The 17,455-nt window shown below is 39.3% G+C and overlaps 1 protein-coding gene across 1 annotated transcript in view; it reads left to right on the top strand.

Moving 5' to 3' along the window:
• LOC126091934 (5-oxoprolinase) overlaps positions 1 to 17,455 on the top strand; it is a 158,327-nt gene that overhangs the window by 48,150 nt on the left and 92,722 nt on the right. The window contains exons 3-5 of the mRNA XM_049907256.1: positions 1,871 to 2,115; positions 7,864 to 8,112; positions 10,400 to 10,601. Of these exons, the coding sequence (XP_049763213.1) occupies positions 1,871 to 2,115; positions 7,864 to 8,112; positions 10,400 to 10,601 (696 nt within the window). The remainder of the gene's footprint in view (positions 1 to 1,870; positions 2,116 to 7,863; positions 8,113 to 10,399; positions 10,602 to 17,455) is intronic.

Here is a 17,455-nt window from a genome sequence, read left to right as displayed (position 1 = left end):
GATATGTGTGTGTGTGCGAGTGTATACCTGTCCTTTTTTCCCCCTAAGGTAAGTCTTTCTGCTCCCGGGATTGGAATGACTCCTTACCCTCTCCCTTAAAACCCATATCCTTTTGTCTTTCCCTCTCCTTCCCTCTTTCCTGACGAGGCAGCCGTTGGTTGCGAAAGCTAGAATTTTGTGTGTATGTTTGTGTTTGTTTGTGTGTCTATTGACCTGCCAGCGGTTTTGTTTGGTAAGTCTCATCATCTTTCTTGTTAAATATATTTTTCCCACGTGGAATGTTTCCCTCTATTTTTATATATAAAAATATATATAAAAATAAATCGTAAATTATTTGTGCATACGTGTGTATGATCAGTAAGACCTGTAAATAGGCTACATGTTCTTGTAGTCAAGTAACTTGTGTGTATCACTCCTGTGCAATTTCCTGTGCACAGTGATGATAAACACATACCCCTTAAATGTGAGCAGGTTTCGTACTGGTGATACACAACTACATATATTAACAGAGTATTTATAATATACTTAACCTATATTTTTTTGCTTATGTTTGTAATTTTTATTGAGGAGATTGAGCAGTGTGAAGATTGGGGGGCGGGGGAGATTCTCTCTCTCTCTCTCTCTCTCTCTCTCTCTCTCTCTCTCTCTCTCTCTCTCTCTCTCTTGCTCTCCTTTATTGTTTAAAAAAAAAACACTAAACGGAACAAACTAAATTGCAGTATGTAAGTCTTCTTATATAGTCTTTATCACTTCAGGCAGTGGGGTTACCTCCATAGTCTCAGATGTTATTGAATATAGCATATGTTAAAATTCAGGAGTAAGTAAGAAACATGTATTTTTTGTTTTCTCCAAAAAAAATTCTTGCCCTGAGATACAGGCCTCCAAAGATGACACTGCGAACACCATTTTGAAGATACGAATTTTGGAAAATTTTTTAAAATGCTTTATCTCTGTAACAGTTCTAGATATTTTGTTAGATTCTTTTTATATGAAAGATAATTGCTTTATGATTACAATGGTATCTTCCATTTGAACATATCTGTCAAAATTATTTTACTGACGCCTTTTGAATCTTCTTTGTAATATACTGAAACAATTTTTTTTTTTTCAAAAATGCCAATCAAGAAAAGTTAGATTTTTTTCCCTGTTGTCACAGAAACCATGGTGCAATGGTTATGAATGTAGACTGTTGCGTGGAGGGTCGTGAGTTCAAAATTCACCTGAACTGTAAAATTTTAATTTTTATATTCGGTTCGAGTGCATTCTAGAAGTATCCACAAATGTTAAGAATCATTGTACTGGAATGTTTGTAACTGTATGTATACCGTATGTATTCTGGCTGGAGGCAGTTCGCTCTGTGCTCTTGTATGTGCAAGTGCTGAATAAACCTTCGTTAAGTGAAGTTAGTGTTCGTCATTCATCTAATTACACCTTCTTCTACGTGACACTATAGTAAGAGAACTTTGACAGATAAGTCCAAATGGAGGATTTCTTTGTAATCATAAAGCAATTGTCCTTCAAATAAAAAAAAATAAAAGAAAAAAGAAACCAACAAAATATCTAGAACTGTTCCAGAGATGCAGCATTTTAAACTTTTTTCCAAAATTCGCATCTTCAAAATGGTATGCACAAAGTCATCTTTGGAGGACTGTATTTTGGAGCAGAAATTTTTTTGGAGAGAACAAAAAAATATGTGTTCCTTACTCCGGCCTTCCTTGTAACATATGCTAAATTCAATGACATTTGAGATTGTGAAGGTAAGATTTTTTTCCTAGCCTGCCTGAATTGAAATTAACTATGCCTTCTGTATCTGTCATGATCTGCGAGTATAGTAAGATTGACATACTGAAGTGTCCTATGTCATCTGCAGGAGATAGTCACACCCGAGGTACTGTACGAGGATGTCGTAGAGGTGGACTGCCGTATAATTCCTGCACTCCCCGGGCGTTGCCAGCTGCAGGAGATGGCTGCAGACTGGCGGAAAGTGCGAGGCACTACTGGAGAGGAGCTCCTGGTTGTCAAGGAACTGGACACTGAAAAACTGACCAGAGACTTGCAGGCACTCCGCGGCAAAGGCTATAACAGCCTTGCTGTAGTACTCGCCCATTCTTACATGTGAGTCTCTCTCTTTCTCTGTCTTCCTCTCTCTAACTTCAGTAGAATGGTTCAAAGTTAACAGGCATATTGTAACTTCTGTAAAAAAACCAGCAGGCTCAGTCAATTTTCATACTACTAATACTACCACCACCCTACTACTACTACTATTACTATTACTACTACTACTACTACTACTACTACTACTACTACTACTACACAGAAACTCCCCACTGCAGCACCAGTTTTGAGCACTGACAGAAATGTCTCACTGATAAATGAGGAAAAAACTTTAGGTGTACATATTAAGTGAATCAAGAAATGAGAAATCACCTGAATAATCCAAATGAAAAGCTAAATACAGTTATTACATGCTGTAAGAAAGTGTAAGCAAAATATGTACCATGCATATGAAGTAACAATTTACCATTCACTGTGGACTGATGTGTGTAATTATTTGTGGGGTAACTTCATAATCAACGTAACAATATTTAGACTACAGTAAAAGACTCTCCTCATTGACCCTGGCCGGCGATGGCATCCACTCAGAATTCTAGTTGGTGCCTGGCAGTGCTGACAAAACGCGTGTGGCAACTGGTAGTCTATTAGGCCACAGCTGTGACATCAGCGGTGCACTACTTCTCTTGGCAATGGTGGCAGACCCCTGGATGACTACTGCTGGCCAGTGCACCTTCACCGTGATAAGGTGTGGAAACTGCTCTACTAAGGATTCGACCTTCCACCCTGGGCAGGCATTGGATGGTCGTTGGCACTGTGGCACTGAGTCCTCCTAGGAACTCAGTGCTGGTGGCAAAAGGCAACTGTGACGGGCTGGCAGCACTGGGATGCTAAGTCCCACCAGAAAATTTGTGCTGAAAGCACTGGACTTGAAACCATGGCTGCTGCTGCTGCTGATGCTCCTTCATGCTATGGATTGGCATGACCACAGAAATGTGGCGATGTAGAGAAGACAACTGTATGATGAATCAATGAGAAATCTGCTGTTCTTCAAACTATAACACTATTTATACCTCTCTCTAGCACATTTGTTTCCCTAAAACTTGTGGCTAGTGATGTCATGTATAACAGAGATCAGCCCTGGTATGGCGACCTCACTTTGTATATTGCGATGGCTGTTGCTGCGCTGTGCTGTTTTCTGATGCAATTGGCTGCCTTCGCTGTGTAGCCCACTTGCTTGACTGTTTGTATTGTCCTACATGTCATCACATAGCCTGTGATGGCTAATGCAGTCCTTCTTTTGGCTAAATTAGTATTTCTTAGACTGTGGTATTACAGTACATTCTGTAATATTTGATGTTTGTATATAGAGTGGAGATGCTGTTCAGGACCCAATAAAATGACCGAAATGATCAGAATCACCAAATACAACAGGTAGGATAAAATCATGTGTTGGGAAAACATATGCATTTACGTGAATGACATAGGCCAGCCATGGCTCAAGAACAATGAAGAGACTCAATAGTTGGGACAAACTCCAGGTCGAACTGAAGGACAGAAGCTGACAAGATTTCACATTTGATGAAAGTGTTTACAGAAGATGTATATCAAGCCCTTCTGACAAAAGGTTTTCACAATAACAGAAGAATCCATCAAGTGGTGCCACTGCATCAAGGAAGTACTATAGAAAAGAGTTGGATGAAAGAGGTTTGGTGAATGACTCCCGAATGTTGTCCCTACAGCAATTGTGGAAGAACACCCTGACCTTACTTTTCTCATGCTAGATTATAGGAGAAGAGATACAGCATTGTATAGCAGCCAGAACTGATGAACCAAGTACACTAGAGGTAATGACCATGCATGTTGACACCATTGTCAGGAGGTAGTAGAAAATGTTGCAGAGAGGTGTATTGATATTTGGCACCTGTCTCCACCACCAGTCGAATGCACCATGAAGAATAGACTCTGCCAACTTGAACCTGCATCATCGCCATCAAATTTTGTTAATTTTGTTTTGTTTTGCTTTAGGGTGCATCTCCATCAAATGACAACCCAGTAGCTGACCATTGCAGGTACTACCAGCTCCTCCACCAAGTAAAATACTCTGCAGAAGAACAGACATTTGGAAGACGGAGGAGAACATGCCAGTCTGTTTTCACTGTCGACGCCTTGGACATTCAATGTGCTATTGCAGGGTAAAAAAAAAAAACAACGGGTGTTCAGTGACGGTCACGTTGAAAGGCGTCAACTATCACAACATTTATATGCATGCCAGTTAACTGCAGATGATTATAGTTGACCTGTGGGCCAGAGTGTGTACTGTACCCTGGACCGCGTTGATCCCCAGCATGCCTTAAACATTCCTCATCAGTGTACAGAGCTATCAGCAGATCGCCTAGCTGGTAAACTGAGGGAAACCAAGTGAGACAACAATCTGTGGAGATGAGACTGGCACAGATGAAAATTCTCTATGGACGACAGTTACCAGGATGATAAGAAATCTCATTGACTCAGTCATCAGTAGCCAACCAGACTGGGCGCTAGACAGTTCAGGGGCTTTTTTTCTGCAATGTGAAGTGCTTATTGTTGCAAGCTAATGAAGACTATGTTCTGTGATACAATAGTGATTGTGCTGGAGGTTGCAAATGGGAAATACCCCCAGAACATACTGCATAAATGGCAGCACACAGCTCTACAAATATGTTGTCTTAACAGTATGTTGTCATGTTATCCTCAGATGGAACTTCTGGCAGACACCAGAAACATTCCTACATCGTGGAAAATCAGAGCTACAGACTGACAAGCTATTCCAACATTCACACCAAAAAATAGAGTGATGTGCACAGTTGTTTGCTGTTAAAGAGAAGATGAGTTCATCATTATTTCAGATGCACAGTTAAAATGTGAACCTTCTGCCAACTGCAAAAAGCTACTTGGGCTCATAAAAGAAATCCATACGCCAGTGTTGATAATAAGCATTCTGAGTGGTCAAGGAGAATCTAAGATCACTAATTTTTTTGAGTGGCCACAACTTGTCCCTAAAGGCATGTGAGTAGAGCCATATCAGTCCAGCAAGGGCACCATTGTGTCATTGATCTAGAATCATGCTCTACTACTATTAAAGGCACCACAGGGATGGAAGCCACTATCGAACTGCCAATAGGATCTGGATTGATGGAGAAACAGAATTGACAAGTAATAGCCATTCTGTTTCAAGTTTCCAGTGGTTTCAGATCCAAAGTGAAGAAAAGATGGATCAAGCAGCTCATGATAAAGTGCTGTCTCAACACTGGGGATCATCCACCAATTAACCAGCACTTGTATAGTGTGTCACCAGCTGAACAAAGGACAATCAAGGAGGAAGTGGAGAAGATGCTGCAGGATAATATTGTTGAGCCTTCAGAGTGTTCTTGGTCCTCTTCAGTGGTCCTTGTGAAGGATGAAAGCACGTGGCTTTTCTTCATCGACTACTGATGACTGAACAAAGTCATATCTACTGCCACTCACTGATGATACCTGGACTGCTTGAAAGGAGCAAAGTATTTCTCAGGCCTAGAAATGTAGACAGGCTGCTGGCAAAAATACAGGGTGGAAGGCTGACAGGAGAAAAAAGACTGCCTTCGTGACTCCTGACAGCCTCTAAGAGTTCAAAGTTAGTCCGTTTGGACTATAAAACCACAGCCACCTTTGAATGATGGTGGACAACATGCTTCGACACTGTAAATGGGTGGTATGTCTTTGCTATACAGATGATTGTTGTTTTTTTTTTTAAGACATTTGAAGATCATCTAAGATGACTGAAAACCTTGTTGAAATGTGTTCAGACTGCAGTTGTCTGTCTGAATTTGAAAAAGTGCCTCTTCATTGCCCAAGATATAAAAAATTGTGGGGCATCTAGTGAATGGAAGTTGAGTCTGTCCGGATCCAGAGAAAATGTGAACAGCCACAGTTTTTCCAAATCGTCAGCACATTCCTGATGTGAGAGGCTTTCTTGGAATGTTCTCATACTACAGCTGATTCATAAAAGACTATGGTAGGAAGGCACATCTGTAGCAAAACTTACTGCAGGGAGATGCAAAATTTTCCTGAAACGTGGCACAAAAAAGATCATTCTTGTCATTAAGGAGGCATAACATCTTCTCCAGTTCTGAGACAGAACTTCACACCAATCATAGCAATTTTAGAATAGGGGAGTTCTGTTGTATCATCTGGTGAGATGGACATGGAGACTTCAGGAGTAAAGCGTCAAAATGGTGTACAAAGCACAAACACAAGGACAGTGACTGCCTGTCAAGGAATCCTATGGTGGAACACAGCAGCATGGACAAAACCTCAGTCATTGCTGCATTAAATGACATTGCTGCTGAGCACATGGAAGATCAAGCAGCCTTGACGAAGGAAAGCAATAATAAGTGACAAAAATTTCTAATTTCCAATTAATAAAAGGAATGTTGTATAAGAGCAACTATGATCCGATGGAGCAGAAATGGCTGCTCATCATCTCATCTCATCTGCAGTCAGCAATCCTCAAGTATTTTCATGGTGGCTCAACATCTGGTCACCTGGGATTCATGAAAACTGTAGAATTGGATACAGGTATCACTGGCCATATTTCTACTGATCCATTAGACACTATGTGAGCCACTGTAAGGGATGACAATGATGGAAACGTGTGCTGCAGTTACTTCTGGGGCATCTGGTATCAATCACATCTGCAGTAGTGCCATTCCGTCGAACTGTAATCGACCTCTTTGGAGGTTCCTGAAGTTGACAAATGGGGAGTCAATGGACAATAGCCTACACTGACTACCTCACCCACTATGCTATCATCAGAGCTGTGTTGACTGCCAAATCTCCAGAAATTGCAAGATTCCTTGTAGAAGAAATCATTTTGAAGCACAGAGTACCCTGTGTGATAATCTCTGATTGTGGAAAAGTTTTTCAATCGAGACTAGTACCGGAGGTAATTTCACATTGCTGCATCACCCGCAGGATGAAAACTGCCTGCCATCCACAGACAAGGCTTCACAGAACACATTAAGACATTGTCATATATGCTCCTGATGTACGTTGATGTCAAACAGGAGGACAGATGCAGTACCGCTCATCTGACCTTCGCATAGGACACAGTGAAGCAAGACAGTACAGGCTTCACACCATTCTTACATGACTCTTCAATCTCTACAGTTGAGAAAACAAAATGATGGATACATTGTTCCCTTTTAAACTACTACATGAAACACTGATCATCAGGATCAAAGAAGTGAGGCAGTTGGATGCCCAGGAGAACGACTGTGGTCACTACAATGCCTAGTACTGGTCAGTGAGACCAGAAGACTTGATATGGAGTTTTACACATGTGTGGAAAATGGGTATGTCAGAAAATTTAAGTGTTACTTTGGCCCAGTTGTATCCTTCATTGCTTGTTGGACATTACATATGAAGTCGAGGATTATGACCCTTCGTCAATAAGGCAAAAGCACAGAGACATGGTCCATGTCCTTTGTACAAAACCCTACAACAGTCCAGAGCAACTGTGCCAACTACAAATTCATGGGTCCAGTATTCTAACCCAGTTGGTTCTAGAAATTTTTGTCACTTATTATTGCTTTAACCTTTGGCTAGTTAAGTCAGTTCAAAGATTGGAGGAAAACAAGTATGTATCATCTCCAATAGGACCATTCCTAGTAAAGCACTGTGGTGTTAAAACAAACCTTTGTGTTGATGATAGCTTAACTTTATGTAAAGAACATTGCTGACAGAAGTTACTTGTGAAAAATTATCAAAATTTTCCTTCGTCTTATTTTTCAGGTTTCCTGACCATGAGCTGGCTGTGGGTGAGATAGCAAAGAAACTTGGTTTCGGGCACGTATCTCTGTCACACCAGGTTATGCCCATGGTCCGCATTGTGCCACGTGGCTTCACTGCCTGTGCAGATGCATACCTCACGCCACACATTCAGCGTTATGTACAGGGCTTTGCTTCTGGATTCAAAGATAATCTTAAAGGAGTCAATGTGCTATTTATGCAGAGTGATGGTGGTCTTACTCCCATGGATGTGTAAGTACTGTCGGTCACTAGTTTATGACTGATTAAATTTTCTGTTACTATTATAGGCTGCACTTGAATACCAACTCAAGGATAGTGGAAGTGGCATTATTTACCAACTCAGGGATAGTGGAAATGGCATTATTAATAAGTCTTTTTACTCTTAGATAAATGAATACACATAAGTAAGATGTTGAAAGATGTGTACTGCAAACTTGCTACATTGCATTCTTGAAATTCCTGTTCGTTCCACCTTGCACTCCTATCAAACATGATGATGCATAGGAAACCATCTTTTTATGTGTAAAATTTGTTCAAAAAGTAATTGGAATTTTTTTAGGAAAGAATCTTATTTGCCTTCATCAATTTTATCCCTTTAAAAATAGTCCCCATTAGATATTATACCCTTATGCCAGCACTTTTTCCAATCTCTGAAACTCTTCTGGAACTTTAACTTTGTCGTAGCTTTTAGCATTCTCTGTGATGCATTTTTTAATCTCATCTATTTGTAAAATTAGTCCTTTACAGTTTTCTTTAGTTTTGGAAACAGAAAGTGTCACATGCCGTGTGGTGAGTATGGAGATTAAAACATCATTACAGTTTTATTTTTGGCCAAAAATGCATGAATTAGCAATAAAGTTTAAGCAGTTGCAGTATTGTGTTGCAAAAGCCCAGAATTATATTGTAATTGGATAGATAATAAATCTACTCGGCAAGCGGCTGCAGAACACACACACATAAAAGAAGGTTATAATTAGGCACGCTTCAGGATGTAGTGGCTCCTCCTTCCAGTGGAAGAGCTGAAGGGGAAGGAAGAGGGCTGGAGGAAAAGGACTGGAGAGGTCTAGGAAAAGTCACCCAGAACTGCGGGTCATGTTTTTCGTCACAACGCGTGGCAGTTTTTTTCTGGTTGCTTTATGCATATGGTGTGTAATTTATAAGTAGTACTCCTTATTGATCATTTGACGTTGTGGCAAAAACCCATGGTGTACTATGCTGTTGAAATTAAAGAATGCAATGAGCACAGCTTTCACATTTGACCACGCACTTATTGGTCTTGGCCTTGGTGACCCAGAATGCTTCAACTAGGACAGCTGAGACTTAATTTCATTGTCAGATCTGTAAATCTGTGTTTCATCAGCCGTTATATTGTATTTCAGTAGTTTTACATTTTTATTGAATTCATAAGCAACTTTTGAGCAACTTGCATTCAACAGTTTTTGCTCAAAATCCAACAATTTTGGAACAGATTTTGCTGTCACTTGTTTCATACCCAAGGCATGTGGGAAAAAAATCATGAAATGAGCCAGTTGGTAAGCCAACATCATCAGCAACTTCTCTGATTGTGATTTGGTGATCATTTTAATAATTTGTTTCACTTTTACCTGATTTAATTCGTTGATGATGTGCTGCAGTGTCGAGGGTGCTTGTTGTCGTCAGTATCCTCACAGCCTTCTTTGAAATTCTTATACCACTCATAAGCCCATGTTCTACTGATAACAGACTCACCAAAAGCAATATTTACTATTTATAAAACTTCTCTGCACTTCACATTGCTCTTATAGCAGAACTGAATACAAATTCTCCAGTCCATTTTTACACAAAACAACCACTGATACAACTGAAACACATGTAACATTTTTGACAGCTTACAACAAACTAAAGATTTGATTTGACTTAAACTATTCATGTACTTTTCAGACACATTTATCAAAGCAACAATTACAAAATCACACAAACTGTACTAATAAAGCACACAAAATTATAAAATTTGTATAACTTTTTGACCACACCTCATAAATGCCAGCAGAAGTAGAAACTTCCCTTGATAAAAGAAATCAAGATTCAAATATATGGGACTTTCATTGGTGAAATCTTCTTGAATTATCATCCAATTTGTGGTGTAGTGTTGCTGCAACATTGTGACAAGTTTCCTACCCTTTGCTCCAAAACATGGAGGAAGCTCATCGAAACATTGTGTCAACATGATGTACGACTTGGGTGATAACCAGAGAAGATTTAATTATGGATTTGAATAGGTGCATCAGACATACTGTTAGTAAAAATGCTTGCTATCTAAAGTTCCAGAAGCACTGGTTGTTTGATATAATCTAGGGATGAACGTGATGTTGCGTAGGGGATGAGGAATCTAAGTTGGAAATGAAGAAGTGCTATAGTATTCACTGAGAAGATGTGATGACTGCTTGCAAAGGAAGTACAACTAGACACCACTGTCTTCTTAAAATTGTGTAGAAGAGTACAACGAGAACTTCTGAAAGCATCATTCATAATGTTTCAGATTCAATGGCTCTCGAGCAATACTTTCTGGCCCAGCAGGTGGGGTGGTTGGATATGCTGTCACAACATTTGGAAGAGAAACTAAGTTGCCGGTCATTGGGTTTGATATGGGTGGAACATCCACTGATGTTAGCAGATTTGATGGAGAATATGAGCATGTATTTGAATCAACTACAGCGGGAGTCACAATACAGGCACCTCAGGTATGCTGTCTGTAATACCCAAATAAAAACAAATGAAGTTATTTTGATGTATTAGGAATATATTTGCCAACTCTACTTTAAAGTCAATAATACAGGGATACTATAAATGATCGATTCAGTTTCAGAGCTCTATATTTTCCATAGTATTACATGTTCAAATAAGATTGATGCAAAAATAGGACTGTAAACTCACCAAATTTGCATTCTGCTCTTGAAAAATGCTCTAAGACTGCCACTCGGGTTCTGCAACATGCACCCCAATGGTTGTCAAGTTCATTTCATAGCTTATGGAGCAACATCCTGTCAGTGGTCATAACAGTGTCATTGATGCACTCTCTGAGCACCTCCAGTGTTCTTGGCAGTGGAGTAGATAAACAGTCCCTAATGTACTCCCAGGGGAAAAAGTCACAAGGCATTTAATCAGGCGACCTGGGGGACCCAAGGGAACAGAACGATGTGCAACAATGCTTCACTGAGAATGCTCCACAGAGGGAGTGCCCTGTCTTGTCGGCTTTTAAAATTCTTGGAATCGGCAGTTGTTTTCCATAATTCCTTTAATGGACCCAAAAATATTGTAACAAATAAATGCCTTGCATGTTCCAACACCCACAAACTCTTTCCTTGCTGTCGCCATTTTGTCAAGGCACTGCACTCACATTGCCAACTGGTGGCAGAATGAAAACTTGGTGAGTTTACAGCTCTATTCACGCATCAGTCATATTTGTATATGGCAGCAAACAGCTCTGGGGGTACTGACTTGGTATGTCATGACTCCAACAACTGACTTGGATGCACTCTTGCTTGTCCTTGCTCCAGAATAACGATCTATAATGACAGTTTCACTATTAGTGTTAATACTTTTGTTAAGTTGTAATGAAAAATTACATTTCTTTTTTGCACGATTTTTTGAAGCCTGCAGCTGCCATTCTCTTTATCTCCTGTATGATTGTACAATTTTGGCCTTAGGCCATTTTCAAGTATCTAAAACGGAAGTTTCACACATTGGATACATTAGTGACACTTGTGATTTTGATGTAGGAACAAGTCGTATCTGTGAATATACTAGGCACATTATAACTTACTATGGATGATTTTTTAGTAACAGATTATGTCATACACGTCGCTGCTCCTATGATGACATGTTATGCTCGTAAATTAGTTAGAGATGTTCACGCTATTTTAGGAGCATGTTACTTTCAAGCAGTTGTTGCAAAGCTCTTATAACGTACTTAACACTAGGAAGATAACTATTTTACAGAAATTTGCTACCTAGCCTGCTGCATATGCTTTTGTTCTCAGTTATATTTAATTATCATTCATAATTAGTGTAAATATGACTGTATGTAATTTCTTTAAAGTAACTTGTAAATATTTTTTCAGTTATTGTAGGATCATGTCATTTTTGAATAGTTGGTACAAAGATCTTATACATCACATTTATCACAGTATTTTAATGAAATAGTACTGAGAACCATGAGAGTCTAGTAAAAACTGCTTTATGGCTGGGTGATGTTTTGCATTACAGTCATATCTATTAATGAGTGTAGCAATAATTTTACAGTCTGTGTTTCTGTAACGCTTCATTGTAGAACTGGTAGAAAGTTGTCTAGGAATTTCCCATTTAGCAGTTTTTTTTCTTTTTTTTTGTTTTTTGTTTTTTTTCTTCTTATTGAAAACTCGATGTCTGACTGATCTTTTAGATGTATGTAGATTGCAATTTCTTCCATTACATCCATGACTTTTCCTTTCTGTAACTTGCATAATATTTGAAGTGATCAATCTATGAAGGGCTTTCAAAAAGTTTTGCACAGTTGTCTCCAATTTTTTTTTAATTTTTTGCAGGAGGAGAATGAAATTTTTTGTGAACATACTTGGAACATTGAGCTATACATTGAGCCTACTCAATGTAGCCTCCATCAGCTGTGACACATCTGGCCCAATGTTTTTTCCATGATGTAAATGCACTTTGGTAAAATTCTGGGGATTAACTTTTACACCATCACTTGACACAGGAAATAAGTTCTTTCTGATTATCAAATGTTTTACTGTGAAGGTGGGCCTTTGGACTACCGAAGAGGTAAAAACTAGATGGAGCCAAGTCTGGACTGTAGAGAGGATGAGGAAAAATTAGCCAACCCATTTTCCTGATTTTTCTCCTGTATCAGAAGGGCTGTATGGGATTTGGCATTGTCTTGGTGTAGTCTGATGTGCTGACCCTGAAACTGTGGTCTGTGGGTCTTGATGGCATGTTGCAGCTTGTCCAGTGACAAGCAGTAATGGTCCCGGTTAATTGTGGAGCCAGGTTCCAAAAAGTCAATGAAAGTGGCACCACACTGATCCCCGGAGAAGCCTGCTGTCTGTGCAAGTCTTGGTTTCTTCTTCTGAGGGGAACCCGCATGATGCCACTCCATGGATTGGGTTTTGCTCTCAGGTTCGGACAAAAACAACCATGTTTCATCCTGGGTAATGATGCCATCAAAACACTCTTTCCATTCTTCACTAAAGGTCTTCATGAGACACTCGCACACATTCTGCCTCATCATTGTCATTTCTCTTGTCAGTAATCTAGGCACCCAGCATGCACAGATTTTTCATACCCTAGTGACTGTACCAGTGATACCACACTACCCAATGACAAATGAGTCATTTCGGCAAGCTGTCATGTCGTCACACATCTGTCATTTTGGATGATTTGATCAATGGTCACCTTATTTGCATCACTCATTGCCGCCTAATGTCTCCTGCATCGTGGATTGTCCAGTAGAGAGAAATCACCTTCTTTAAACCTCTGCAACCACTGCTGGATACTGCTACGATCCACTGTGTCCTCCCCATAAACAGCGAACAACTTTCTGTGAATCGATGTGGCAGAGTCATCACCAGTCTTGAAGAGGTACTACATCATTGACCACTGTCGCAACCTGACATCTAAGTCACGGTCCATTATAGCTCACTTGTAAATAAAAGAAAATACTTTATCTAAAGAGAAAGATGATGAGACTTACCAAACAAAAGCGCTGGCAGGTCGATAGACACACAAACATACACACAAAATTCTAGCTTTCGCAACCAACGGTTGCCTCGTCAGGAAAGAGGGAAGGAGAGGGAAAGACGAAAGGATTTGGGTTTTAAGGGAGAGGGTAAGGAGTCATTCCAATCCCGGGAGCGGAAAGACTTACCTTAGGGGGAAAAAAGGACAGGTATACACTCGCGCACACACACACATATCCATCCACACATATACAGGCACAAGCAGACATGTCAGACATCGTCACCAAGAGGTTGCATGTACATGTTTGAATTTCTAAAATTCAGTCTAGAATTTAATCCTGTGTAGACTAAAGTACAAAAACCAATATTTTAAATTCTCTAATGTTTCTTTTTGTTAACACTTAAGTAAAATTATCAAATGGATTCAGTCTTCCAGCAAAACAGTGCTGAGAGATTAATTTGTGATTAATTTGTCTTAGTGTCTTTATGAAACTTAAATGTGAAGCATAAGATAACCGTACAATATAATTGTTTATTAACCTATACTTCATGTCTTACTAACATGTATTTCCATTACAATATCATTGAAGCATGGATCCTTTTCTTACCTAATATTCTGATTATAGCAGGCTGGATGTAGACTGTGGAGATGTTGAGTCACAGACAGGACAACAAAAGTGAGCTTTTTGCCAAAATGCCTTCTTCTGAATTAGACAACACAGACACACACACACACACACATTTTTTGTTGTTGTGCTGGTCTGTGACTCGACGTCTTCACTATATGATGATTAGCAGTCTATCCTTTTTATAATATTGCCATTATTCCATCCTGGATTTTCCATTGTTTGAAAATATAACTGTAATTAATACATTGTTCTTTAAAGCACAGTTAAACCTGTACTATGTCACTGACTTGCACCAAATACCAATAATGATAGCTTGGTCAAGATATAGCCCTACCAACACAATGTGACAATAATCTAGTAATTCATGTACATTCGCTCTCTACATCATTATTTCACAAGATCTTCCCATATTAACAATGCTATCATCCATTTAAAACCAGTTTTGAGAATTATCGGAACCTGGTGAACAATATTTTACTGGTAGGGAAATCAAGGAACTACAAAATTTCTTGGTTGTCACACTGTCTGTAGTTGTCTTATCATCCCTGCAAGCTAGCTCCTGACTATGTCTGTACTCTGGGACATAGATGATTAGTACCTACTCTGACCTTGCGAGTACCCGAAGCATAACTGCAACTGCCCATAAGACCCATGTTAATCCTTTATGGAACCATTAAAACAAATGAATGGTTAGTGCTACTGTCATTTTTAACAATTAATATATTATTAAGGATGGCCACCAGTTCATCTTCTAGTGGTCAGCTGCCACATGCTGCAACTTCCTTACTGCTCGAGGTGCTCTTGGGCTGTAAGCAATTGTTAATGATTTTGCTGCAGCACTCATTCATTTTGCTCTACAACATGTATTTCAACAATATTATGTATCATTATAACTGTTTGCTTATATGTTAAATGCCCTTTTTTATGACAGTGTACACTCAGGTGCTGAGCCGACAATGTTACCGTGACACCAAATATTATCAAGTGTTTTGACCTGTCACACAATCAATTTTTTCTTTTTGTGTATTAGACCGGTAAATTAGAGAATGTTCTGCAAAAAGTACTGAATGAATAGCCTTTCTGTAGTATGTTTACAAATCGATATTCAGTTAAACTAAAGAATTATTTACATATTTTGCCTTGCTGATAACCATTTCTGCACATTGGTTCAATATGGGTGTGATGATCCAAGCAAAATGAAGTACAGGTACCTAATGTGATTTTGCATTACTTGTTTTCTTTTGTCTCAGTGTGTTCAATAATGTAGAAATAACGAAATTTTAAAATAAGTAATTAATGAATTTTGATACTGTAACAGTATGCTGAGTCCTGGTTAGTTAGTTTGTGTTAATGTTTTACAGGAGAATATGTGTAGGTATCCGTTCATCACAGTTTCATGTTGTTAAGGATTGGACTACAGTGAACACATTTTGACTAATCGGAAAATGTCTCCCTTTACCTAACTTTGTGATCTACATGTTCATTTTCATGAAATCCAGACTATTGGTAGTAAAAATTCTGTCAAAACCTGTGCACTGGACAGATTATCTGATTCTTAGTGTCTACTCTGTAGGAATCAGCATGGGTTTCGAAAAAGACAGTCATGTGAAACCCAGCTCGCACTATTCGTCCACGAGACTCAGAGGGTCATAGACACGGGTTCACAGGTAGATGCCGTGTTTCTTGACTTCCGCAAGGCGTTCGATACAGTTACCCACAGTCGTTTAATGAACAAAGTAAGAGCATATGGACTATCAGACCAATTGTGTGATTGGATTGAAGAGTTCCTAGATAACAGGACGCAGCATGTCATTCTCAATGGAGAGAAGTCTTCCGAAGTAAGAGTGATTTCAGGTGTGCCGCAGGGGAGTGTCATAGGACCGTTGCTATTCACAATATACATAAATGACCTTGTGGATGACATCGGAAGTTCACTGAGGCTTTTTGCAGACGATGCTGTGGTGTATCGAGAGGTTGTAACAATGTAAAATTGTACTGAAATACAGGAGGACCTGCAGCGAATTGACGCATGGTGCAGGGAATGGCAATTGAATCTCAATGTAGACAAGTGTAGTGTGCTGCGAATACACAGAAAGATAGATCCTTTATCATTTAGCTACAAAATAGCAGGTCAGCAACTGGAAGCAGTTAATACCATAAATTATCTGGGAGTACGCATTAGGAGTGATTTAAAATGGAATGATCATATAATGTTGATCGTTGGTTAAGCAGATGCCAGACTGAGATTCATTGGAAGAATCCTAAGGAAATGCAATTCGAAAACAAAGGAAGTAGGTTACAGTACGCTTGTTCGCCCACTGCTTGAATACTGCTCAGAAGTGTGGGATCCACACCAGATAGGTTTGATAGAGGATATAGAGAAGATCCAACGGAGAGCAGCGCGCTTCGTTACAGGATCATTTAGTAATCACGAAAGCGTTACGGAGATGATAGATAAACTCCAGTGGAAGACTCTGCAGGAGAGACACTCAGTAGCTCGGTACAGGCTTTGTCAAAGTTTCGAGAACATACCTTCACCGAAGAGTCAAGCAGTATATTGCTCCCTCTTACGTATATCTCGCGAAGAGACCATGACGATAAAATCAGAGAGATTAGAGCCCACACAGAGGCATACCGACAATCCCTCTTTCCATGAACAATACGAGACTGGAATAGAAGGGAGAACCGATAGAGGTACTCAAGGTACTCTCCGCCACACACCGTCAGGTGGCTTGCAGAGAATGGATGTAGATAGATGTACTTTCTTGAGTGTGTGGACACAGCATTGCACTTGCTACGAAACTGCGAGGCATGGGTTCTTTTTCCATGATAGGCAATTTTAATTTGCAATTAATTAATATTTTGTCATGTTGTCATGATTTATAGCAATATTTAAATGAATCATTCTTTTGTATTTTCAATATATACTTATACTTCTATTTTACTTCATATCACTATACTGCAAGTAATACATTTGGTTGTACTTTACATTGTGATGTAATGAATAAGTTTGGGCAACATACACTACACAAAAGAGGAAGGAAAGTTTTAACTATCTCTCACTTTGTGAATTATTACAGAGATTAGAAATTTGTGCCCATCTTAGTTTTAAGTGATAGAATGCAGCATAAGGTTTTTTGTAAGACTACTGGATTACTTCATGTAGCCTTGTGTAAAGGGGTGTGAGGTATCAGCTTAATGAAAGGGACTGTGAAAAAAGTTTTAATGTTTCTG

This window comes from Schistocerca cancellata, chromosome 7 (genome assembly GCF_023864275.1).
Source record: "Schistocerca cancellata isolate TAMUIC-IGC-003103 chromosome 7, iqSchCanc2.1, whole genome shotgun sequence".
In the NCBI taxonomy this organism is placed as follows: Eukaryota; Metazoa; Arthropoda; class Insecta; order Orthoptera; family Acrididae; genus Schistocerca; species Schistocerca cancellata.
Note: the sequence above shows the minus strand (reverse complement) of the source record. Positions and strands in the feature narration are given on the sequence as shown.